General features: G+C 40.7%; 1 protein-coding gene and 1 pseudogene across 2 annotated transcripts in view; one reads left to right on the plus strand and one right to left on the minus strand.

Moving 5' to 3' along the window:
* LOC141656510 (transcription factor bHLH115-like) overlaps positions 1–25,255 on the plus strand; it is a 108,219-nt gene that overhangs the window by 72,352 nt on the left and 10,612 nt on the right. The window contains exons 3-7 of one of the 2 annotated variants that reach the window (XM_074463422.1): positions 15,126–15,218; positions 15,298–15,408; positions 15,532–15,609; positions 15,825–15,987; positions 20,994–21,440. In XM_074463422.1, coding sequence (XP_074319523.1) covers positions 15,126–15,218; positions 15,298–15,408; positions 15,532–15,609; positions 15,825–15,987; positions 20,994–21,248 — 700 coding nt within the window. In that variant the 3' untranslated portion in view covers positions 21,249–21,440. Of the gene's footprint in view, positions 1–15,125; positions 15,219–15,297; positions 15,409–15,531; positions 15,610–15,824; positions 15,988–20,993; positions 21,441–25,255 lie in introns of those variants that run through there. The other variant, XM_074463423.1, reaches the window with a different exon arrangement.
* Positions 21,763–25,070, minus strand: LOC141657903 (1-aminocyclopropane-1-carboxylate oxidase homolog 1-like; annotated as a pseudogene).

The following is a 25,255-nucleotide window of genomic DNA, read 5'->3' on the forward strand; positions in this document are numbered from 1 at the left end:
ATCGAGTGGGTTTGGGAACTTGATCGAGTAGGTTCTGGGGGTCGCGTCTTCGTGTTTTGAAGTTTAGTACGTATGTTCATATCTACCCCTTTTCTTATATATGAATAGTTTCAAGATGCCGCCCAAGAGAACTGCTTTGTATGCGAGAGCTGAGCTTATGACCGTGGATGATATCGTTAAGATGTTAGAGCACCAGGATGCTCTTACTGAGACCCTGAAGAGAGTGAATGAGGACAAGAATAAGGATAAGGAAAAGGAGGTTGATCATTCAAAAATCAGCCTTTACATTGCGAGGTTTAACCCGAAGGAATACAAGGGGGTTGGGGAACCTAATCTTCTTGATAGTTGGCTGAGAGAGATGGAGAACATCTTAGACTTGGTTCATTGTCCGGATGAGATGAGAGTGGAACATGCCGCGTTCTATCTGAGGGAGGCGGCAGGCAAGTGGTGGGATTCAGTGAAAGTGAGTGCTAGGGAGATATATACAAACCAAAGCTTACCTGCTATACCTTGGGAGGAGTTTCGTAAGGCTGTGAGGAAGGAGTTTGTACCGGAGCATGTGAGGAGTAAGATGAGAGAAGAGTTTGATGGTTTTAAGATGGTTCTTTGAGATGTCGTGTTTGAGTACTACAGTGTTCAATGAGAAGTCTAGGTATCTTTGAGGACATGGGTTTGAGTGAGGAGAATTTGGCATTGAGGTTTGAGAGGGGGTTGACTACCAAGATTATGGATAAGTTACCCGTGGGGATCCTTGCGATGTTAAGGAAGCTTATGGGAGGGCTGTGGGAGAGGCGAGAGGTTGGTGGAGATGGCTCGGGAGAGGTCGGGTGGTGAGAAGAGGAAGTCGAGAGCGAGGGTGGTGGCCAATCGAATCACAAGAAAGGCAACTACAATCGATCTAAAGTATTTTCTTCGGGTCCGGGTTTAGTCTTGAGACTTCCTTTGGGCGTGGCGCGGAAGTGTGAGTAATAGTTGGGGAGTGACTGCTTTGGTTGTGGTGGCGTAGGCCACAAGAGACATGAGTGCACGAGTGCACCGGGATCCTTTCAGAGACTTGCACAGAGCTTCGCGAGCAAGCAGAGGCCGGTGGATCATGGCCAAACCGGGGAAGCCGGAGTTACAGTGGAGGCAACCGCAACGGAGGTAATTCTTATCGAAAACACCGACGAACAACAACAACAATCAAGGGTCGGGTGCTAAGCCGACCGCATCATCCCGATACCGTCCAGGAGATGGACGAGAAGACCAGTGGCAAGTTATTCATGATGGAGAAGAAGGCAGCTGAGGAAGATGCGCACGTTATCACCGGTACATTCCTTGTTAATGGTATTCCTACGTTTGTTTTGTTTGATTCGGGGGCTTCTCGGTCGTTTGTGTCTTCGAGTCATGTTAAACAGTTGGGTTTGAGTAGTATGAGTAGTGTTAGTGAGCAAGTTTTCATACCTTCGGGTGAGTCCGTATCGTGTGGGAGGTTGTTTAGAGATGTATCTTTGATAGTTGGGCAAGTTGATTTCCGTGTAGACTTGCGGAGTTTCCTTTTAATGGTTTTGAGATGATAGTTGGGATGGATTGGTTAGGAAAGTATAAAGCTAAGATAGTCTGTCATCAAAAGAAAGTGTCCTTAAGAGGTCCAAAGGGTGTAAGTGTGTCTTATCGTGGGTTTCTAGTCAAACCCAAAGTTAAGTTGATTGCAGTTGTTACATTGAAGTCTTATCTGAGGAAGGGATGTCCTTTGATCTTGTGCCATGTGAGAGATGACCAGGATAGAGAGCCCGGTGATTGATGAGATACCGGTGGTGGGGAGTTTGCGGATGTTTTTCTGAGGAGATTAGGGGTTGCCAAGAGAAGAGGGAGATAGATTTCACCGTAGAGTTGAAGCCGAGGGACGGGGGCCAATCTCTAAGGCACCGTACCGCATGGGTCCTAAGGAGATGGAGGAACTTAGGAAGCAGTTGGATGATTTGATAGAGAAGGGATACATTAGACCAAGTGTATCGCCTTGGGGAGCACCCGATTGTTCGTGAAGAAGAAAGATGGGAGCTTGAGGTGTGCATAGATTACGGGGAGTGAACCGTGTGACGATAAAGAACAAGTATCCTTTGCCAAGGATAGATGACCTGTTTGATCGGTTGAGTGGTGCAACAGTCTTTTCTAAGATTGATTTGAGGTCGGGGTACCATCGGGTGAAGATTAGAGAGGTGGACATACCAAAGACGACTTTCACGTCAAGGTATGGCCATTATGAGTATGTGGTGATGCCGTTTGGGTTGTCTAATGCGCGGCGGTGTTTATGGATTTGATGAATAAAATCTTGAGACAGTTCTTGGACCGAGTTTGTAGTGGTGTTTATCGATGATATCTTAGTCTACTCTAAGACTAAGGAGGAGCATGAGGAGCATCCGAGGATCGTGTTGCAGACTTTGAGGGATCATGAGTTGTATGCTAAGCTGTCCAAGTGTGAGTTGTGGTTAGAGAAAGTTGCTTTTTCCGGGGCATGTAATCTCTAAAGATGGGGTAGTGTGGATCGGCGAAGATTGAGGCGGTGACAAAGTGGGAAGCACCAAAGAATGTTGTTGAGGTTAGGAGTTTCTTGGGTTTAGCTGGATACTACAGACGGTTCGTGAAAGATTTTTCCAAGATAGCTAGACCGATGAGCGGCGTTGATGAGGAAAAGAAACAGGTTTCGTTGGGATGAGAGTTGTGAGACGGCGTTCCAAACATTAAAGGAGCGTTTGACCACGGCTCTAGTCTTAGCATTACTGAAGGGAGCGAGAATTTTGAGGTTTATACGGATGCCTCGAAGAATGGGTTGGGATGTGTGTTAATGCAGAATGGTAAGGTGATTGCCTATGCTTCTAGGCAGTTGAAGCCTTATGAGGAGAATTACCCTACTCATGATCCGGAGTTGGGTGCGGTGGTGTTTGCTCTCAAGATTTGGAGACATTACCTTTATGGAGCAATCTTTAAGGTATTTTCGGATCACAAGAGTCTCAAGTACATCTTCACGCAGAAGGAGTTGAACATGAGACAGAGGAGGTGGGTGGAGGCGATTGGCGATTATGACATGGAAATCATCTACCATGAAGGGAAGGCCAATGTTGTTGTTGATGCTTTGAGTAGGAAGAGTGTACATTCCTTGTGTACAGCTCTATCTTTGATGATCTTTGAGGATGAGGTAGCGAGTTTTGGGATACATATGATGCGAAAGGAGATGCCATGGGTGATATGACAAAGATCTGACTTGAGTTTTATGATGATATTCGGGATAAACAGGCTTTGGATCCTAAGATAGTTGAGTGGAGAGCTGGAGTAGAGAAAGGGACAGTGTCCCGGTTTTCTATTCATACAGATGGTAGTTTGAGGTTTGATGGTAGGTGGTGTGTTCTTAATGATGAGGAGTTGAAAAAGACGATCATGTGAGGCGCATTGCACACCATATTCAGTTCATCCGGTGGAGACAAGCTATACAAGGATTTGAAGAAAGCGTTTTGGTGGCCTGGGATGAAGAAAGAGACAGCTGAGTTTGTATCCCGTTGTTTGACATGCCAGAGAGTTAAAGGGGAACAGAGACGACCACAAGGTAAGATTCAGTCTTTAGAGGTGCCGGAGTGGAAGTGGGAATCCATTTCCATGGATTTCATTGTGGGTTTACCTAAGAGTCGACAAGGTAACAACATGATTTGGGTGATAGTGGATCGTCTGACCAAGTCAGCTCACTTTGTTCCAATGAAAGATACATGGACTAAGGCACAATTGGCTATGGCCTATCGAAAGAACGTGCTTAAGTTACATGGAGTCCCTAAGGACATAGTGTCTGACAGAGATGCGTGGTTTATATCGAGGTTTTGGAAAGAGTTGCAGGAATCGTTGGGAACAACTTTGAAAATGAGTACGACATTTCATCCTGCGACGAGACGGGCGGAGGCGAGAGAACAATCAAGACTCTTGAGGATATGTTGCGAGCTTGTGTGATGGATTTTGGTGGTAGCTGGGAGCAGAGGTTGGACTTGATAGAGTTTTCTTACAATAACAGCTATCACACCAGTATTGGCATGGCATCGTTTGAGGCTTTGTATGGGAGGAGATGTAGGAGTCCAATCTGTTGGGACGACAGTCTTTGAGGCGATGGTTTTAGGACCAGAGATGGTGGAGCAGTTAAGATGATCGGGGAACGGATGAGAGCGGCCCGGGATCGACAAAAGAGTTATGCAGATCTACATCGTCGGGACATAGAGTTTCAAGTTGGGGACAAGGTTCTTCTGAAAGTGTCTCCGATGCGTGGAGTTATGAGATTTGGGAAGAAAGGCAAGCTAAGTCAGAAGTTTATAGGGCCTTATGAGATCTTAGAGCGAGTTGGGGAAGTTGCTTATCGTCTGGCTTTACCAGCTGCGTTAGAGAGAGTGCATAATGTGTTTCATGTATAGCAGCTGCGGAAGTATGTGAGTGATCCGTCACATGTGTTGGAGGCAGAGAGCTTAGAGCTAGATGAGTCCTTATCATATCTTGAGGTGCCTAAGCATATTCTAGACCGAAAGGTTAGAAAGACTAGGAGTGGTGAGACAGTTTTGCTTAAGATCCTTTGGTCTAACCACGAGACCGAGGAAGCTACATGGGAGCCAGAGGAAGCTATGAAAGAGCGTTACCCTTTCCTCTTTGATCAGGTATGTATGGTTACGAGGACGTAACCTTGTTTCTTTTAGGGGGTAGGAGATGATCGCGAGCAGTTTTTAAGAGTTTTATACCCCTTTTATATGTTGTGTCGGTATGTTTGTCGGGATAAGTTGGGTTAGTATCATGTTTTATGTTGAATTTTGTTTGGCTCTTGAGTCGGGAATGTTGTGGGAGTACCTTTGTTTGGTAGTGGTTTGAACTTCGGGGACGAAGTTCCTTTTAAGGAGGGAAGACTGTAATACTCCGTATTTATAAGTCTTGGGGTACTCTATCGAGTAGCCCTTACTCTGTCGAGTAAGGGTAAGTTGCGAAATAAAATAGTTTCTGACATGTTGGGTACTCGATCGAGTAGCTGGGGTACTCGATCGAGTAAGGGGGTACTCGATCGAGTACCTTGGGTACTCGATCGAGTGTCCGGTTTTACGGGGAGTTTTCTCGGGTTTTGTTAATTATGCGATTAAGGTATTTAAACATAGTCGTCATTGTTTTAAATCACTTTTACAAAACCTAAAACCCTGTTTAAGAGAGAAAGCAACCAGTTCATCTTCCTAATCGCATTCTTAGCAATTCCCGGAGTTCAGACGGTCAGTTCTTGTCGTTATTCGTATCGTTGAGTTCCTTGCGTCGAGGGTAAGCTTTTAATATAATTTTTATAGTGTTTTGTTAAGTTTGGTTAAACCCTAATTTAGAGATTGGGGGTTTTGTGTGTAGTATGTGATGTGTAGCCTCTATGTGTTATATGATAGGAGGAGGGTTCGTAGAAGAGGCTTTTTGATACAGCTGTTGATACCGTCTGACTGTTGTGCTTTTCAGGTAGGATTTCCTACTCAGTATTAGTCCCATAATGGGATATTGGTTATGTGTTGTATTTGGTTGTTTGATATGATGATTGTATTGTGTTTGTGGTTGTGATTACTGTTGATGGTTCTCGAGATGCGTTCTCGGCTGAGTGGGGTCACTTGCGGGAGTGACTTCACGCCCTAGTTTCGCCCTTTGTGGAACCCGCCACGGAAGGGGATGTGCACATTAATGGACAGGGTTATCGCTCGGTATGATGAGCGGGGCTTAGGTGGGAACGGCTGCGGTCCCCCACTGGCAGGGCTGGTCCAGTGGACAGTCAGTATTGAGATGATGGGAATTGGTTGGTGGTGTGTGTGTGTGTGTGTGACAGTTTAGCTGTCTGTTTGTCTTATTATTGTTATCTATATTGATTGTGTGATTAGTACTGACCCCGGTGTTGTTTTGTAAACCTGCGGTGATCCATTCGGGGATGGTGAGCAGATATTGAGCAGGTATTGAGATGAGTACTGGGATAGCTGGGATGCCACGTCATGATGATAGGAGTCTTCCGCTGTAGCCTTTAGTTTATTTACATTTCAGTTAGAACAGTCATTTGAGAATAATGTATCGCACTTTTAGTTGGTTTCATGGATTGTAACTATTCGTTAAACTATTTATAATAAACGTTGTTTCTTTATTGTTGTTTGATTATCATTGCCTCGGGTAACCGAGATGGTAATGTCTTCATACCTGAGTGGTCCTGGTAAGGCACTTGGAGTATGGAGGTGTTACAGAGGCATAGCCACACAAAGCCAACAATCGTCCTGATGGCCAATGGATGTAGTTGGGCCACGGCGACGTTCATAGCCTTGATAATGGCGGCGACATATACATTCAGAGGAAACCGGAGCCCATACTCCAGGTGTCTGATGTATACGCCGATACAACCCGGGGGAGGGCAACAGACGGCCTGACCCTCTTTAGGAATAACAATCTTATACTCCCTGCCGAAGGAGAAATGATGTTCAAAAAGTTCAGAACCAGAACAACTGGCGAACTTGTTCGTCCAAGCACGATCAGGACCGATCTTACAGGCGTCGCCGTGATCCAAGAGATGCGGCCTCTCCTCATCGGAATGAGTCCTTTCCTCATCATCACCATCATCATCAACATCATCACCATCATCATCATCCTCGAAATCCTCCAAATATTTGGGATCAACCTCAGGAGAAGGAGACCTAGGGCCCCCGGACCTTATCGGGATGGCGGCTAGTGCCTCCTCTTCATCAGGGCGCGACGGGGAACCCCCCGGCGCAGAAGTACTAGGTCCGGCATCAGCAGAAGACATGACAACGAATATTTAACAAAAAAAAAAGATTGAAGAATTTGTTTGATTACCTTGGAAGGAAATGTTACACCGAGTAACGCTTCGAGAAATTAGAAAGAGAAAGGAACTCTGCGAAAGAAAAACTAAACGAGAGGGATTTTTTTGAGAAAATGAAATTTGGAAGGCCAAAATGAGGGGCTAACTGCCCTATTTATAGAGCGAAGCCCACTCAATCTGACCAATCAGAGCAAAGCCCATGAAGCGTCAACCAATCAATGCCGAGCCACGTGTCAAGCATGCAGCCATGGAATGTCAATCGACAAACAGTTACAAGACTTCTTCAACACGCTCCTTGACAGAATGCCAATCGACGTATCTTCTTCAACACGATCCTTGGTATCTACTTGCCAAACGGCCCGCTGTTCAACCGAGCTTGGCAGCACCGGCTGGGGGCAATCAAAAACACACGGCACTCACAACCTCGGTCTCGGCCAGCGACATTTTATTTTCCACATTTAATGCCCTTTACACATCCATGTGGAGGGGGGATACGGTACGGCCTGAGCAGAACCAAGCCGAGGAAGAAGAAGCCGGGGAAGAAATTTCAACTTGCGCAGAATACGCTCAACACTCATCGAAGGTCCGTACCACGGCATAGACTACGCTGGGGGCAAATTGATGGGGCATATTCTGCACCCGCTGACCGAGTCAACATATCGAGCAAGGTCAAAGATATCCACAGCAAGTCAACGTACTAGACATCTTAGCCGACGCAGCCTGTCGGCCCGTCACTTGGGTCTCGGCCAGGCAAGCTAGCCAGCCGGGAGACAAAACCGCGTACTCACATCCAAGTCCCCTCGGCATGGAGTCAACAGGGCCCGCCGGCCTGCCATGAGTCCCTCGGCCGAGGGCAGATCAGTCTTTCCACCTGCTAGCCACTTGGCCACTACGTGACAAAAGGTGAAAGTCTATAAATACTCCTCAACCCTCATTGAGGAAAGGATCCGAAAATAATCAGTTAAACACACTAATCTGGTATAAATTAAACTCCCTTATCTCTCTACAAGATACTTTGTGCCAAGTAACACACAACTTAATCCCTTTTAAGTTTACTGACTTGAGCGTCGGAGTGAGTTCGCTCGGTACCAAGCCGAGCCCTCAGTTTGTTCATTGTTTCAGGAGAGGCCGAAAGGAAGAGTCAAGCAAAGTCATCATTCTTCAAGCTTACGTGGTAACAAATCTGCTCCGGAATTACACCCGGAACAAATTGTATTCATGATAATTGAAGGAATATAGAGAGTACTTTTTTTAGTCATATCTATGTGATTTTGTATTCATGATAATTGAAGGAATATATTCTGCCACAAATTTGAATGTTTTCTATATAATCTAAGAACTTGGAAAGAAATTTGATAAACACGTTTGATTGTGCTGCAATTTAATTGATTAAGATTTCACTATACTTACTTTGAGATTAGGCTTCTATTGTTTGATAACTAAAAACAAATATTACAGTATAACATCGGTATTTCTTATAGGGTTGTAAAGATTTTAGTTCTCAATATTATCAAGTATTGTTCGAAGAAATATTACTATATATAAAGGTATTCCACATTTCCACTTGACTCGGAAAACATTGTGAGTAAATTGTTATTCCATGACATAAGAATCTATATGGCCATGCCTTAGTATTTTAAGTACTTTTCGTTGTATCTAAATGGTTTTGCGAGCTAGCATATTGTTTTCACAACATGAGATATGGATATGCATTTTAATTCAAGCAAGTCGTTTGATGAGAAAATGATTAGAGTGTATGTATAAGTTGCGTAATAAACTATGGCTTAAGTATGATTGAGGTCTCATAAGCCCCTGCATGGTCGAGGCATTAGTTTCTTCTTCAGTGGCAAATTAATAAATAAACAAAGTGAACTCATCAAGAAGGCATCGTCAAGATGACAATTACATTCACTATGCCTGTAATTAATCAAGGGGAGTTTGGTTCAAAGGGTCGGAATGGATTGAAATGGAATGAGATACTATGGAACAATGGATTTAGAACCCTATACATATTAATTATTGTTGGTTTAATTTAGAATTATATGGAGAGGGAATGGAGTTAGAAACTTGAAGGGGAAGGTGGGTAGGATTCCAAGGGGTTCGGGTGAAATTATAACTCCATTTCAAAATGCCCCAACAAAACACATAAATGGCTCAAATCCATTTCATTCCATTCCAACCCACCCAACCAAACACCCCCTAATAAGTTGTTTCAAAAGGATATGGAATATGTCCAATTGTGCCGAAAGAACTACGGAAGACATAAATTTAAGAATTCTTCTCTGAAACAAATGATATGGAATATGTCAACTCCTAGGAAGCAAGAGATATCAAGGTCTCAAAATAATTCAATAATCACCATGATGAAGGACATTGTACATTGGAGCAAAGAGTTTGTTGTTGATGAAATCTTAGTAGATTAGAGTGATAGTGTATGAGAAGCTATTGTTCATCCACGGTATGCAGGGATCGGAGGAGTTGTTTGTTATGTAGTACTCCCTCTGTCCCGGTCATTTGTTGTCCTTTTCCATTTTGGGGTGTCTCAGTCATTTGTTGTCCTTTCTATTTTAAGAATGAACTTAATGAGTTATTTGATCATTCACACTCAATTTGTTCCACTTGTCATTTAGCTATTGGTCATCTCCTCTTTCCTTGGTCTTTGTGCCAAAACCAAAGGACAACAAATGACCGGAACGGAGGGAGTATGAACTATGAAGTGCATGTCTTTTAAGTTCTAGAACAAGTAGGCATATAAAGATATCACGATGCAACCCAAGCCCCAATGGACACCTCCCAACAGCTCTATTCCAACGGCTATATGCTTTCTTTGGGATGTTGTATTTTTCCTTCCTCCTTTGTAATTATAGGATATTCTTTACCTTGTTTATAATATTTCTATAGCTTATAAATAGGCAGCCTTGCATAAGTTGTAATTACGTTCAACAGTACACAATCATTAATAACCAATTTCCGAAAAAAAGGGTGGAAGGTTTACGACTTAGACACCGGTAAACATTTTTCGTCTCGAGATGTTATTTTTGTGGAAACCGAATTCCCTTACCAGTCTCTCCAAATTCATGACAATATCATTGACCACTTTTCTACCAACGACGATTTCCTAATTCCCGTACATCAATCGACCCCCGACACCAACGACACCCCCACAACCACTTCTACCCCAACCGACACTACCCAAAACACCCCTCATTCCCCCACCGAAACACCACCACCCGAGACAACCACAACCGACCGCACCAAAACCACCACATCAGCCACCGACCCTCCTCCCTCCAACATGGGCCGAGGTCACCGTGTATTCCGAAATCTCTTCTAAATGATTATGATCGTCCACCCATCAGTCCTTCCACGCATCTCATCACGTCCTCCGTCCCGTCTTCAAGTACGAGGTATCCTATTTCCCATTTTATTGATTATACCACATTTTCTCCCAATTACCGCTGCTTTCTTTCGGCCGTGGCTACCACCCACGAGCCTCGCTCTTTTTCTGAAGCAATGCAGGTACCCGAATGGCAAAAAGCAATGAAACTTGAAATTGAAGCAATTGAACGTAACAACACTTGGACTATCGAACCCCTTCCTCCAGGCAAGAAGGCCATCAGATCCAAATGGGTGTACAAAGTAAAATATAACGCCGATGGCACCATTGAACGACACAAGGCCCGTCTTGTGATAATGGGTAATCGACAAACCGAAGGAGTGGATTACAATGAGACATTTGCTCCAACAGTAAAGATGGTTACGGTTCGTATGCTTCTTACCTTGGCAGCCGCAAAAAAATGGGAACTACATCATGTTCACATTGCCTTCCTCCATGGAGATCTTCATGAAGAGGTCTACATGAAACCGCCACCCGGCTTCTCTTCGGCTACCAATGGGAAAGTTTGTCGCCTTCGCAAATCTCTCTACGGCCTTCGTCAAGCTCCTCGATGCTAGTATGCTAAACTTGCCTCTGCTTTAATTTCATACGGCTTCTAACAATGCCCATATGACCACTCCCTTTTTTCGATGGTTAAGACATCCACTACCCTACATGTACTTGTCTATGTTGATGATTTGGTTATATGCGGTAATGACACGGGACAAGTCACGAAGTTTAAACAATATTTGAGTACATGTTTCTTTATGAAAGATCTGGGCCTTCTAAAATACTTCTTGAGCATCGAAGTTGCTCGCAACAAAACGGGGTTATTTATTTTACAAAGAAAATACACCCTCGACATCCTCACAGAATCGGGTCTTCTCGGGTCTAAACCCGTAGCTATTCCTATGGAACCAAACCATCCCCTCGGTCTCTCTACCAACCCGTTACTATCGGATCCCCAACCCTATCGACGACTGGTCGGGCGCCTTGTCTATCTCACATTAACTGGACCCGAACTGCTATACTCTGTCCATATCTTAGCCCAGTTCATGCATGCTCCACGGACCGATCATTGGCAAGCCGCTCTTCAAGTGGTTCGGTTTTTTAAAGAACAACCCTGGTAAAGGGCTCCTACTCCGCTCAGACAATAATCTCGAACTCGAAGCTTATTGTGACGCCGATTATGACAGTTGTCCTACTACTCGTCGCTCCTTATCCGCATATGTAATTTTCCTCGGCAATGCCCCTATATCATGGAAGACAAAGAAACAATCAACGGTCTCCAGCTCTTTCGCCGAAGCCGAATATAGGGCAATGGCTTTTACTGTGTGTGAACTCAAATGGCTTCAAGGACTTCTTACCTTTCTTGGATTCCCTCGCACTAAACCAATACAGCTTCACTGTGACAATCAATCCGCTCTTCATATTGCTCGGAATCCGGTTCTTCACGAGCGCACTAAACACATAGAGATTGACTGTCACTTTGTCCGAGACGAGATTTTAAAAGGCTTAGTCAAACCGAGCTATATTCACACAAAGCAGCAACTGGCCGACATACTCACTAAAGCTCTCGGAAAAACGACATTTGATATTCTTCTTTCCAAGTTGGGCGTCGTCAATGTCCTAGCTCCAACTTGAGGGGGGTATCACGATGCAACCCAAGCCCAATGGACACCTCCCAACAGCTCTATTCCAACGGCTATATGCTTCCTTTGGGATGGTGTATATTTCCGTCCTCCTTTGTAATTATAGGATATTCTTTACCTTGTTTATAATATTTATATAGCTTATAAATAGGCAGCCTTGCATAAGTTGTAATTACGTTCAACATTAAACAATCATTAATAAACAATTTCTGAAACATTCCACCAAACTCGATATATTTCCCGTCTCGATATTATAATAAAAGATCATACTCCATTCTCTATCACCGAGAATCTGAGAATGAATTGGAAGAAGTGTAGTCATTTGAATATTATATCAAATATTGTATCTAATTAGAGAACATTATTTGCTCTAGACGAACGAATGCTATAGCAATATTATTATTGTTCTTTTGCATTTGCTCATTATTAATTCCGACTTTTAAGTTTTTTTTTACGTGAGTTAATACATATCTTTGAACTGCAAATCATTTGTGTAAGACGATAATATTTCATTCAACATAATATTCCATATAATGTCGTAACTAAAAAAATTTTAAACACAATTTATATACATATTTTATATATGTCCGTGCAATTTTGCACGGGTTCTAAGCTAATTTTCTATATTTACCCATTATTAAGCCACAATGGTGGTATTTGTTTGCTTTATATTTTTTTATGTTGAAATTATTTTCTATATTTACCCATTATCACAGTGGTGGTATTTGATTACTTTATATTTTTTAGGTTGAAATTATGTCGTTTAAAGTTTTTTCTGTTGGTAAAGATAGGCGCCATAACTTTCTTAAATATATGATGAATTGTTCTAACAAATGCAAATTAGGGAACCCGATAAGTAGCTAATTAGAGGAAGATTCTTAAGAATATATCATCATAAATTTGATGTACAAACTAATGTTTAACATAATAGTTAATGCGGATTTTCTTATAAGTTAATTAGAGAAAGTTTGGTGAGAATATTTTACTAACTAGTTTTTTAATGTGTATCCAACGGGTACATGTTAGAAAAATCATAAAATGCTATATAGTATATAAAGTTATATAGTTTGTAAAAATTACATTTTATATTTGGTTAATTGGATTATAAAGTGAACTTTTGGTGATATATTTGTGAAAATTAAATAATAGAGTTAGATTTATTTTTTTACTACAATTATGTGATTTGACAAATAAAATTTAAGTGGACTAATTTCATCTAAAAATACCAGAAATATTATAAAACTTAAAATATCTCAAATCTCAACACAACAAAACAATGAGTAACGCAACATATAAACTTAAGTATAATTTGGCCAAATCAAATACCTCTCCTGAAGATATTCCAACAAGCTTCCTCCACCGACACCAATTGAATTCTCAATATCTCAAGTCATAATATCAAAAGGAAAAAAAATATACATAAAGTAGTTTAATCCCCCTTAAACTAAAAGAATAAGAAAACTAAAAATTTTCCCGCCTAAATGTTTTTAACTAGAAATTGGGCCTAACTTTATCTAGATATGTATTGGACCTAATATATGGTCTTTATGTGTCAAAGTATCTTATCAAACACCGCAGGCCCGCAGCTTTTATAGTTGGGCCAAATTTATTTTATTCATTATTTTCTCATTAGTCAAATATAAGTATTTTAAATGTCGTAAATTTTCTATTTAAAACATATGCATATTTTACTCATATTATTAAAATCAGTGTGTGTTTTTTTCACTTTTTTATTCTTTAAATTTTTTTACTCCGTTTAAATTGTTACTCTGTATGTTGTAACAAAAATTACAAAAATAGTTATATGCTTCAAATGCGTAAAAATAAGCATAAGTTTTTGTAATTAAACTAACAATCTTCTTTTTTTAATCATAAACTTATTCCGAGTAAAAATGTAAATTCGTTCTATATTAAATCTTAGTATTTTTACACATTAACAATTGTAGATAATTACAAATAAAATTCAAAGTTCATTTATATATTTTTATTATTAGCTCTAATTGTTAGGTTCTCTACACATGACATTCTAAAATACCGTGCATTCGCACGGGCACTATACTAGTTAGATATACGTAGGTTTTTTTAAACAATTTTTAATTTATATTTTCAAACCTAGCCCTATATATAATAAGTTTTTGGCTCTGTCCCTATACAAAATCTTTGATGTCTTTCTCGCCCAAATATAGTACGAGAAAAGGGAACATACATCGGATTTAGTGTAGTATCTCTAGCCTTTTTGTTTTTGAGCATATATGCATATTTTTTGAGCTTATTACGTCAACCTTTATTTGTTTTTGAGCATATGTATATTTTTTTTGAACTTATTAAATTTTTAAGTTAGATTTTAATTTTTTTCCTTCAAAACAATTTTTACTAAATTTATTTAATGTATTTGAGTTTATTGTAATTTTCTAGAGTTTAATGTTTAAATGAATAAACTCGAAAACTTTATAGTAAAATTCAGAATTTTTAAAACAAAACTCAAAAATTTTGTTATTTTGCTCAGAAACTAATGAATTGGTGGTAATACATCAGATGTATAATCCACCTACTGATATAGTACTCGCAGTTGGTAGAATTTATTTTTGTTGGATAAGCGATTTAAGGCAAGTGTAGCCCTGACAAGTTTGAGAACAGAAAAAGGGTACACGGATTCCAAAATAAAAAAATTTCGGTGAAGTAACATTGTGAATGCGGCTTTTTTATTGGACTCTGATGAGTTTAAGATGAGCACGCTGGAATAGTTTGTGTTTCTATATAGAACGGTTTTATATAATTCAACATTTTCAAAATATGAAAAGGTCAAAAATAAGAATTGAACAACGAAAATTATCAATTTGCTACGGTGAGATTTGGGTTAATTTCATTTTAGTGCCTTGATGAGATTTAGATAACTCTACTTTAATAACCTGAGATTTAGATTATTTTCGCTTTGGTGACCTGATGTTTGAATAAAATATCATTTTGGTGACATAAAACATATAATGGTCATTACCTACATTTTCGACATAATAAAGTGCAAAATAAAATATTAAATTACATATTAAATAGAATAGTCACATAATATATTGCAAAAAAAAAAAGGAAAAAAAAGTGCTTTATAATATATTTTCTAAATACTTATAAAGATGATCTTACATCTTTACACCACTGATGTGGGACATGGGTTTGCACCTTGCCTGTAAACCCACCTCGAAGATTTAGGTCACGACTCACGAGTGTCCCTAGGACCCTAACTGACGCAAAACTAACTTGTTTTCAGTGCAAGTGTTGATTTCGACTTCTCCCAAGCGGTTAGTATTCAGCAAGGACAAGGACACGGACACGAATCTCAAAAGGAACTCTCGAAACAGAGGTATATACATTTTTTTTCCTGGGGCTAAGACGGTGGTGAAATGTTGATCTAGTTTTGATGAATAGAACTCTTCTTGCAGTTACAGCATTGAAATAGACTTTTCACAGATGGGTAGTACGGAGATAGACTTTTCGCGGGTGGGTAGTGCGGATGATGGACTCGAACTTGAGAACCAGCACCTCAACAAAAGGTATATTAGAGAGTCGCGGTCCTGCTTTTTTATGTTATTTGCTTAATTTGGTTTTACACCAGAGCATCGCATATTCGCATCCTATGTGGGTAGTAATTGAGCCATCTTCTTGTTGCTTTTCAGGGGACGTACAGATCCAAGTAGCAAACCCAAATCTAAAGCATGTCGTGAGAGAGAACGACGTGAGAAATTGAATGAAAGGCATGTTATCTTACGAATAACATATTTTTTTAGTTTTCTTTTCTGCCTATGCACGCAATTTGGATATTGTCGTGAATATCATCATTTTTTAATATCAGCTAAGCTAGTTGACATCTGCTACGGTTCACATACTTGTTCATGTGTTTTATGTAGCTTATCGATTTTACTACGTGTTTACTCATCTAATCAATTTTTCATTTTTCATCTTGATGCAGCTTTGCAAGCCTTAGCGCGGTCTTGGAACCTGGAAGAGCTGTCAAATCTGACAAATTGGTTATACTGAATGATGCTATTAGAGTTGTTAATCAGCTACGAACCAAAACTGACGAATACAAGGACGAGAATAAGAAGTTACAAGAGGAAATCGAAAGCTTAAAGGTAGTTTCCCTTTATAAACTAGACATGATAAACGGGTCAGTTAGAATTCAGCCCGTGTCCACCAAAGTTGGCTGGTGTGAGTGGTAAGGGCTCTCATCTCTTAAACAAGTGGTCAGGGGTTCGATTCCTGACTCTTGCGAATGAAAAAGCCATACTTGGGAGGGGTCAACCCATTAAATTACCTTCAGTACCCGAATGAGATTGCCCCAGCTGTCGGTAGGGGATGTAAGTTATATTATTGATATGATGAAAATACAAGATGAAGGTACATTTGTATATATAGCTAAGCAGGATGTTAGTTACCTATATCTAAGGGATTAGATTCCTAGTATAAGCCTAATACTAAGGAAAGGATAAAACAAACTTTAAACAAACTTTGACTATAGCTATACAGGATATACGTTGAATGTAAATCATTTGCTAATATCCCCCCGCAAGACGGACGGCCGGGACGAGAGACCGATCTTGGACATAAGCATATCAAATCGAGTCCGGGACAGAGCCTTGGTTAGGGCATCGGCGAGTTGATCATCATTAGCGATAGGAACTACACGCATAAGACCAGATTGTACTTTCTCGCGGATGAAGTGATAGTCAATGGCAACATGCTTCATGCGGGAGTGAAAGACGGGATTGGCACTGAGATGAGTTGCACCAAGGTTGTCGCAGTAAATAGCTGGGGTGGATGGAAGAACAATGTGAAGCTCCTGGAGTAGATAACCAAGCCAAATGAGCTCAGCCATAGCATTAGCAACGCAGCGATACTCAGCTTCCGTGGAAGACCTAGCAACTGTGCGGAGTTTCTTGGAGCTCCAAGATATGGGATTACGACCAAGATACACCATGTAAGCACCCGTGGAGGCGGCATCATTGAGATCACCCGCCCAACTGGAATCCGAGTAGGCATGGAGAGTGAGAGGGGAATCACGATGAATGGTGATGCCGTGATCAACTGTACCAGCTAGGTAACGTAGAAGTCTCTTTAGAGCGGACCAGTGAGGCATGGTCGGTTGATGCATAAACTGAGATAGCTTACCAACAGCGAAGGCAATATCAGGGCGTGTTAGGGAGAGATACTGTAGACTTCCCACAAGAGCACGAAATTCAGTAGGATCATCAAAGGGAGAGCCATCACGAAGACTTAGGGTGACAGAGGAATCCATAGGCGTCGAGCAAGGTTTTGCATCGAGCATCTTGGCGCGTGTCAAGAGATCAGTTGTGTACTTGTGTTGCGTGAGGAATAGACCTTTGGCACACGGCTGGACTTCGACACCTAAGAAATAGGCAAGAGGGCCCAAGTCTTTGAGAGAAAAACGTTGGGCAAGAGCCTGAATGAATGAGCTGACTTTGGAGGAGCACGCACCTGTCACGATGATATCATCAACATAGACAAGGACAAACAAGTCGTGAGTGTTATTAAAAATAAAAAGCGAGGTGTCCGTGACAGAGTTTCGAAAACCCGAGGCAAGTAAGTAAGAGCGGAGCTCGGTGTACCAGGCCCGCGGAGCCTGTTTGAGGCCGTAAAGAGCTTTCTTGAGACGACAGACATGAGTTGGTTTATGAGGGTCGACAAAACCTGGAGGTTGAGCCATATAAACTGAGTCAGTGAGTGTGCCTTGGAGGAAGGCATCGTTGATATCAAGTTGGCGAAGGGGCCAATTCTTGGTGACAGCAAGACTCAACAACAGACGGACCGTGGCAGGCTTTATCACAGGGCTAAAGGTCTCGTTGTAGTCCAATCCGGGTCGTTGGTGGAAGCCCTTGGCTACAAGGCGAGCTTTATGTTTGTGAATTGTTCCATCGGGGTTGTATTTGGTGCGAAAGACCCATTTACAACCCACAATGTTTTGGTTGGGCGAGGGAGGCACGAGTTCCCAGGTGTCATTGGCTTTGAGGGCGGTGAATTGGGCTTCCATCGCGGTGCGCCAGGTTGGGCTAAGGAGAGCTTGCTTAGTGGTTTTGGGTTCGGTTGGTTGTAATTCGGCATTGAGATTAAGTTTATCAATCGGTTTGAATATGTTGTGAGATGCACGGGTTCCATGGTTATGAGGGGGAGGTGGTGGGGGGATGGGTGGTGAGGCAGAGTCCGAGGTAGGTTCGGAGTCAGGGGGTCGACGGGTGTAGACTTTGGAAATAGTACGATGAGTGCGGGGAGTTCGTGGTTCTGGGATATTGGTAGTGGGCGATGTGGGAGGGTTGGATACAGGGGAGCTGGGGATTTCTGGGGACGAGGGAGTCTCGGGCAGAGGAGAGGGAGAGCTGGAGAGGAGGGGGATTGTGACATTGCACCAGGAATCAGACGAGGGGAGAGTGGTGGCCGCGGGTTTCGAGGCTAAAGGGTAGGTGTTTTCAACAAACTTAACATGGCGAGAGACATAAATACGATGGGTGGTAGGGTCTAGGCACATGTAGGCATGTTGGGTGGGGGAGTAGCCAACAAAGAGGCAGGCTATGGAGCGGGGGTCAAGTTTGTGGTGGGTATAGGGGCGGAGCCATGGGTAACATAAACACCCGAAGTTGTGGAAGTTGGAGTACTTGGGTTGAGTGTTAAACAGGCGGAAGTAGGGAGATTGATTGTTAAGTGTCGATGTAGGCATGCGGTTAATGAGGTAGGTCGCAGTTTGGAATGCTAGGGTCCAATATGTGACGGGCATGGACGCATGGGAGAGAAGGGCAAGACCGGTGTCCACTATGTGACGGTGACGTCGTTCCGCAAAGCCGTTATGTTCTGGCGTGTGAGGTGGAGATGTGAGGTGTTGGACTCCATTGGTGGCGAGGTCGGGTTTAAGTTTTTCGAACTCACCTCCGTTGTCGGAGTAAAGGGTGAGTAATGGTCTGGAAAATTGTTTTTCAACAAAAGTTTTGAAATTTAGGAATATGCGATGAGTGTCGGATTTTTTCTTTAATGGAAATAGCCACGTAAATTTCGTAAAATGATCGACGAAAATGACGTAGTAATTGTAGTCATCAAACGAGTGAACTGGGGAGGTCCATAGGTCGCTAAAAACTACTTCGAGTGGAAATTTCGTGGTAAGAGAAGAAGCAGTAAATGGCAACTTGTGACTTTTATAAATAGAACATGCATTGCAATTATTATTCAAAGGAAAAGACTTAATGTTTAAATGGGAAACAATTTGATGAAAAACAACAGAATGCGGATGACCAAAACGATGATGGAGATCGGCGTGTTGGACAGACACAGTGTGGGCTTGCGGAAACGATATCGAGGGCCAATAGTAGACACCGTCTTTAGCTGGGCCGGTAAATAGGGTCGCGTCCGAGTCACATGCCTTCACAACAAAAGAATGAGAATAGAAGTTAATATAAACATTATTGTCGGCGCAAAATTGAGTGACGGAAATGATGTTTTTGTGCATTTTAGGAACATGTAAGACAGATTTTAAAGAAAAAGAGGAATCAGTAGAGTAAGGTAAGGAAACAGAACCAGCGTTTGCGATGGGTAAACCCGAACCATCACCAATGACTATCTCATCGGTTCCATCATACGGGAAATGGAGGTTGAGATTAGCAAGGTCAGCGGTGACATGGTGAGAGGCACCACTGTCGAGGAGCCAAGGTGAAGGGACGGGTTGAGGGGTTAGCGTGGTTGGGTGGGCTTGGGCAGGGGTATGGTTTTGAGCAGAGGGGTTACGTGGGTATGGGGGAACACGGATATCCGGGTATAAAGCTTTGAATATGGGGCAGTAGGACAAGGTATGACCTTGAACATGGCACCATTGGCATTTGCCACGGAAGGGATTTTTGGGATTTTGGTTGGGTGTGTCAGAGGAAGAGGATACGGCAGGGGTACGGGAGTGGGAGTGGTTGTTTGCAGCGGAATTGCGAGTATAGGTAGGATGAGCCATGGGGGTGAAGGTAGAGGTTTGGGATGATTCGGTTTGTTGAATTGTGAGTTCATGGCGGATTAACTTCTCGTGGAATTCCGAGAAGGTAATTGGGGTGTCGCGGGCATTGACCGCATCAATGACGGATTGATAGGATGAGGGCAAGCCGTCAATGATGTGGTCGGTTATGTCTTCTTGGGAGAGAATGGTACCAAGAAGAGCTAGGTCATCAACAGTAGTTTTGATTTTGTTTAGGTATTCAGTGATGGAGGAGGTGCCTTTGGTGGTGTGTTTGAGTTTGTGACGGAGTTGTTTGATGTGACCACGAGATGGACGAGCGTAGGATGATGCAAGGGCATCCCACGCATCCTTGGTGGTGGCCAATCGGTTGAGAATTGGACTGATGGAAGGGGTGAGTGTGCTTGCCACGGCACCGAACAGGAGTCGATCTTGCCGGAACCAAGTATTGTACGCAGGGTTTGGAACGGGTTGCTTATCTTTTTCCTCCAGAAATTTTGGTGGAGGAGGACTGCCATCAATGAAGGAGGACAAATCATAACCTTGTAATAGCGCCTCAAACTGAATGCGCCATTGTTGGTAGTTGGATCCATCGAATTTTGTGACGGCATGAATGTTTACGAGGATGAGTGGTTTGGTAGGCTCAGAATTGTTGGGAATAGTGTGTGTCGACATTGCAGAGGGAGGCAAAGAGACACGAGTTTTGTGTGTGTTTAGGGTTGGGTACGGAGATCGAACCTTTCTCCTGATACCATGTAAGTTATATTATTGATATGATGAAAATACAAGATGAAGGTACATTTGTATATATAGCTAAGCAGGATGTTAGTTACCTATATCTAAGGGATTAGATTCCTAGTATAAGCCTAATACTAAGGAAAGGATAAAACAAACTTTAAACAAACTTTGACTATAGCTATACAGGATATACGTTGAATGTAAATCATTTGCTAATAGGGGATACTCCTGGTCAGCACCAAAAGAATTCAGCCCGTGTCCATTAAGGTTTTTTTGTTGCAAAATAGTCGTTTCAGGTCAGGTCATCTCAGAATCTCAGATACATATATAGTGAGCGATATTATGTCTTGAAATCCAGTCGTATTAATAATCATCTTATAAAGCATGGGGGGTTTCTGAGTGCAGGCTGAAAAAAACGAACTCCGTGAGGAGAAACTCAAACTGAAAGAGGAGAAAGTGAAAATGGAGCAAGAGTTCATGAAATTAGCGATGGGCGGTGCTCCTCCTCCTCCTCCTCCTTATACAGAAGCCTACCATGGAGGGGCAAACAAGATGGGTCTATACCCGAATTATGGTATGTATCCTCCTATGTGGCATTATTTACCGCATTCGGTTAGAGACACGACTCGTGATCATGTTCTCAGACCTCCTGCTGCTTAAAGAGGATGCTTTCGCACATCCGTCCCAAGTTTTGTCTGCCTTTCTAATTTATGTAAATATTGCAAACTTATGTTGCTAGTTTTTTAAGCTATTAAGACTTGCTTATTTGATTTCGCGGTTTTTCTTTGTATATACAGACAATTATGTATTTCTACTAATAATCATCGAAAACAATCTTATGTAACTTTACAATGGGACCGTTTTGTTAGTGGTAATGTCCGAGAAGTGCAATGGTCGCAGGTTTAAACCCCTCTGGTTTTAACTTTCCTGGCTTTGTTACGTCTCATGTAACACCCGTAAAACAATGTGACCAGTTACTGTAAGATATTCCATGAAATAAATAAGTATTACATTAATATTTAATTAAGTTATTTTATGGAAATTACTAGGCCTTATTTTTCATTACATGGCATTGATTTCATAGTAATACAAGCTAATTAAAAGATTTATTGATGGTAATAAATAAGGGTTTAACGAAAGAAAGGACCGTCTCACACTGTAAGCCGGTCTTATTCTAATTGAGCATGAAGTGGTTGCGTCCGGGTTCATCTTGTGGTTTAGAGAAGAAATGTGTGACATATTCACCCACTGTAAAATCTCTGTAGATTGGTGGGTTTTCCTCGATAATGACTCTTTAATGGGTCCATATTTCTTCGGTTTCGACGATAGGCCTGCGAAAAAGAAGGCAGAAGACAACCTTGGCCCAACAGGGTTGGCTTTCACTCTATGCAATACACTTATGAATTTGTCATTTGTTATCATCTGCAATATTTTGGCAAACAATTTGCAAGTGTAAGAAATTGAACCGTTAGTCTCCGTTAAGATGGAGGTTTCCATCTTAACATTAAAACGGGTCAAATATCATCTCACTTAAGCATATAAGACAAATCTGACAAACATTTCATTCAGAAGAAAAACGGTTAGATTTGAACCAGTCAGTCATTTCGGGTATGGCTGTCTTTCTTGTGTACATGTCAATATCGGGTCATTTTAGGGTGTAGATAGTTTGGAAACTATAAGGTTCCGGTCGAATTGGGTAAGACCGGGTCTATTCGGCTTTTATATCATATTCGGGTTATTTTAGTAACCTTTTTTTTACTTGAGCATACTTGGGTTATTTTTTTTTTGGTCAGCCGCTAGCTTTGGTGTGCACTAAGTAAGAAAAATATGCTATCAACAGATGTAAGTTTATATGCAATTGTTTTATTTAATACGGAGTAATAAGAGACCTGAAGTAGATCACCGATGTTTATGACAAGAGCACCGGGAATAGGATGAACATCAACCCATTGATCGTCGTGGCGGATTTGAAGGCCGCCGACTTGATCTTGAAGCAACAAAGTGAAGAAGGAAGAATCAGTATGCTTGGGGGTGCCTATGGTCAACTCTGGTTGAGGGCATGAAGGGTAATAATGGTATACACTTGACCAGTTCTTATCACATTCCAATTCCTTAAGATAATCTGGTCCAAGACCAAGGGCTTCAGACATTAACTCCAGCAGTACACTGCCTAATTGAACCATATGTTTGATATGATCCAATATTGCATCCCTGAAAACACCAGAAACAACACATTTTAAGTCGTACTGAAAATAATTCTTAAATCAAGTCAAGTTTCCTAATTGTGAATACTCCCTCCTAGTCGCTCATTTCTTCCCTCTTTCCTTTTTCATGTTAGTCGGATTTTCTTCCCTCTTTCTTTTTATGAAAAGTTTGTGTGGTTCAAATTGATTTGCATATGGAAGGGGAGAAGAAATGAGCAACTAGGAGGAAGTATTTGCTTTTTTTTTTTTTTTTTTTTGACAATGGTAGAGTGAGTATTTGTTTTACATTAGGAAAAAAGTTTTTTTGTCAAAAACTACCTTATATTTAGGGGTATTTATAAAAAAAATTACCTTACACTAATTTTTTTTTTTTCAGCTACCTTTGTTTTCTTTATTTTTGTTCAATAACTACCTATGCTGAAAATCCGAAGAGATTTGGCCCAGTTTAATGACATTAGCGTATCCAACATGACTTTGTTAACATCATACAACAATTATCAACTGCGACCAACTTGCAATTTAACTTCAAACATGCAAAACTTATGTTTATATACTTCAATAATAACTACAAACATTCACTAAAGTAAAGTGGAACCACATCTTGACTTCTCCGAAATCGGACCTACTTAAGATTAAATCAAGAAAGCAGTCTTATGAGATAGATTAATGACGGAAAATTGACCAAATATGGCTATACTCTTGGTATAGGTAGTTAATGAACAAAAATAAAGAAAATAAATGGACTTAAAGCAAGAAAAATCAGTAAGTGGATCATACATCTGATGTAGTACATCAGATTAGTATAGTTTTTGAGCATTAAGATAACGTTTTTGAGTTTTCATTTAAAAATTTTGAGTTTTATTATAAAGTTTTTGAGTTTATTTACTTTAACATTAATCTCAAAAAGTTACATTATAACTCAAAAAAATTACATATAAGCTCAGAAAAAATTGATTTTTGACATCATAAAACTAAAATGTAATTTATAAAATCTATAGAACTAAAAAAAATACACAAAAATTCAAAAAGTCATTAAGCCTGAGGTAGTACATCTGATGTACAATCTTTTTTCTCAAGAAAAATAATACTCCCTCCTATTTCGAATAACTGTCTCATTTGCCATTTCCGTCTAGTCACATAACTGTCCCATTTGCCATATTTGGACATGTTTTTTTACTTTCCTACCCTTGATTCTTTTCTTTATTTACCACCTTAACCACCCCTAAATCATCGTATTTAATACTCCCTCCTGTTACGAATAAGTGTCTCATTTAGACAATGACACAAAAATTAAGGAATATAGTTAAAATAATGAAAATTATTGTATAGGGGTAAGAATATATGAGTTAAATAATAAAAAGTATTGAATATGATGGGTTATGGCCTATGGGTGGTTGGGGTGGTAAATAAAGAAAAGAGTTAAGGGTAAGAAAGTAAAAACCATGTCCAAATATGGCAAATGGGACACTTATGTGAATAGACGGAAATGGCAAATGGGACAGTTATTTAGAATAGGAGGGAGTACTTTTCATTATTTAACTCCTATATTCTTACCCTTATACAATACTTTTCATTATTTTAACTTCATTCCTTAATTTTCGTGTCATTGTCCAAATGGGACAGTTATTCGGAATAGAAGGGAGTATAAGGTAATCTTTTTACAAATACCTCTAAATATAAGTTAGTTTTTTACCACAAAAAAAAAAAAAAAAAAAAAAAAAAAAAAAAAACTTACGTACCTGCAAATAGGTGGTAATAGTTCTGGATCAAGTTGACCGGTAAAAGCGTGTTAACAGAAAGAGTATCCCTCCAATAAGCATTTTTCGAAGTAAAAAGATCAAAATTACTGTCGTAAACAACTTGTTTGTTGGTGTGTACATCTCTTCCATAATATTTCATTTTAACCTCAACATCCTGTTCATGAAACATCTTAACCATCTCAAGCATCTTCTCAATAACATTAAAAGGAATCCCATGATTTATAACTTGGAAAAATCCCCATTTCGCTGATGCATTCTCGATTTGTTCGACTAATTCTCGACGAGAGTTGTTGTTGGTATGAATTTTTGCAAGATCAATGACAGGAAGAACAAGTTTGTTCATATTTTGAGGTTTCGAGTCCTCTGATATCTCTTCGAGAGGCCGAATGAATATTTTTGGAATGGTTTTTACGCCGCTGTCCACCAGTCCTTTAACTCCTGTTTTCGTGTTGTCGAATTCCCGAAGCTCCTTCTCACGGTCATATTTAGTTTGGGTTCCATTGACGGACATTACTGAGTTTCCTGACATTTTACCTGGATAACAAAAACACATGTTATTAGGCTAAATTAAAAATTACTTCCTTTCAAAATCTAGTTTTTTAAAATTACTCGCTTATATTATTTTTTTCTAAAATTACTGCCTTAAAATGCACTTTTATCAAAAATTGCTTCAAAACACAACTTAAGTTACTTATTCCGTCAT

Source organism: Silene latifolia, chromosome 5, assembly GCF_048544455.1.
Source record: "Silene latifolia isolate original U9 population chromosome 5, ASM4854445v1, whole genome shotgun sequence".
NCBI classification, from domain to species: domain Eukaryota; kingdom Viridiplantae; phylum Streptophyta; class Magnoliopsida; order Caryophyllales; family Caryophyllaceae; genus Silene; species Silene latifolia.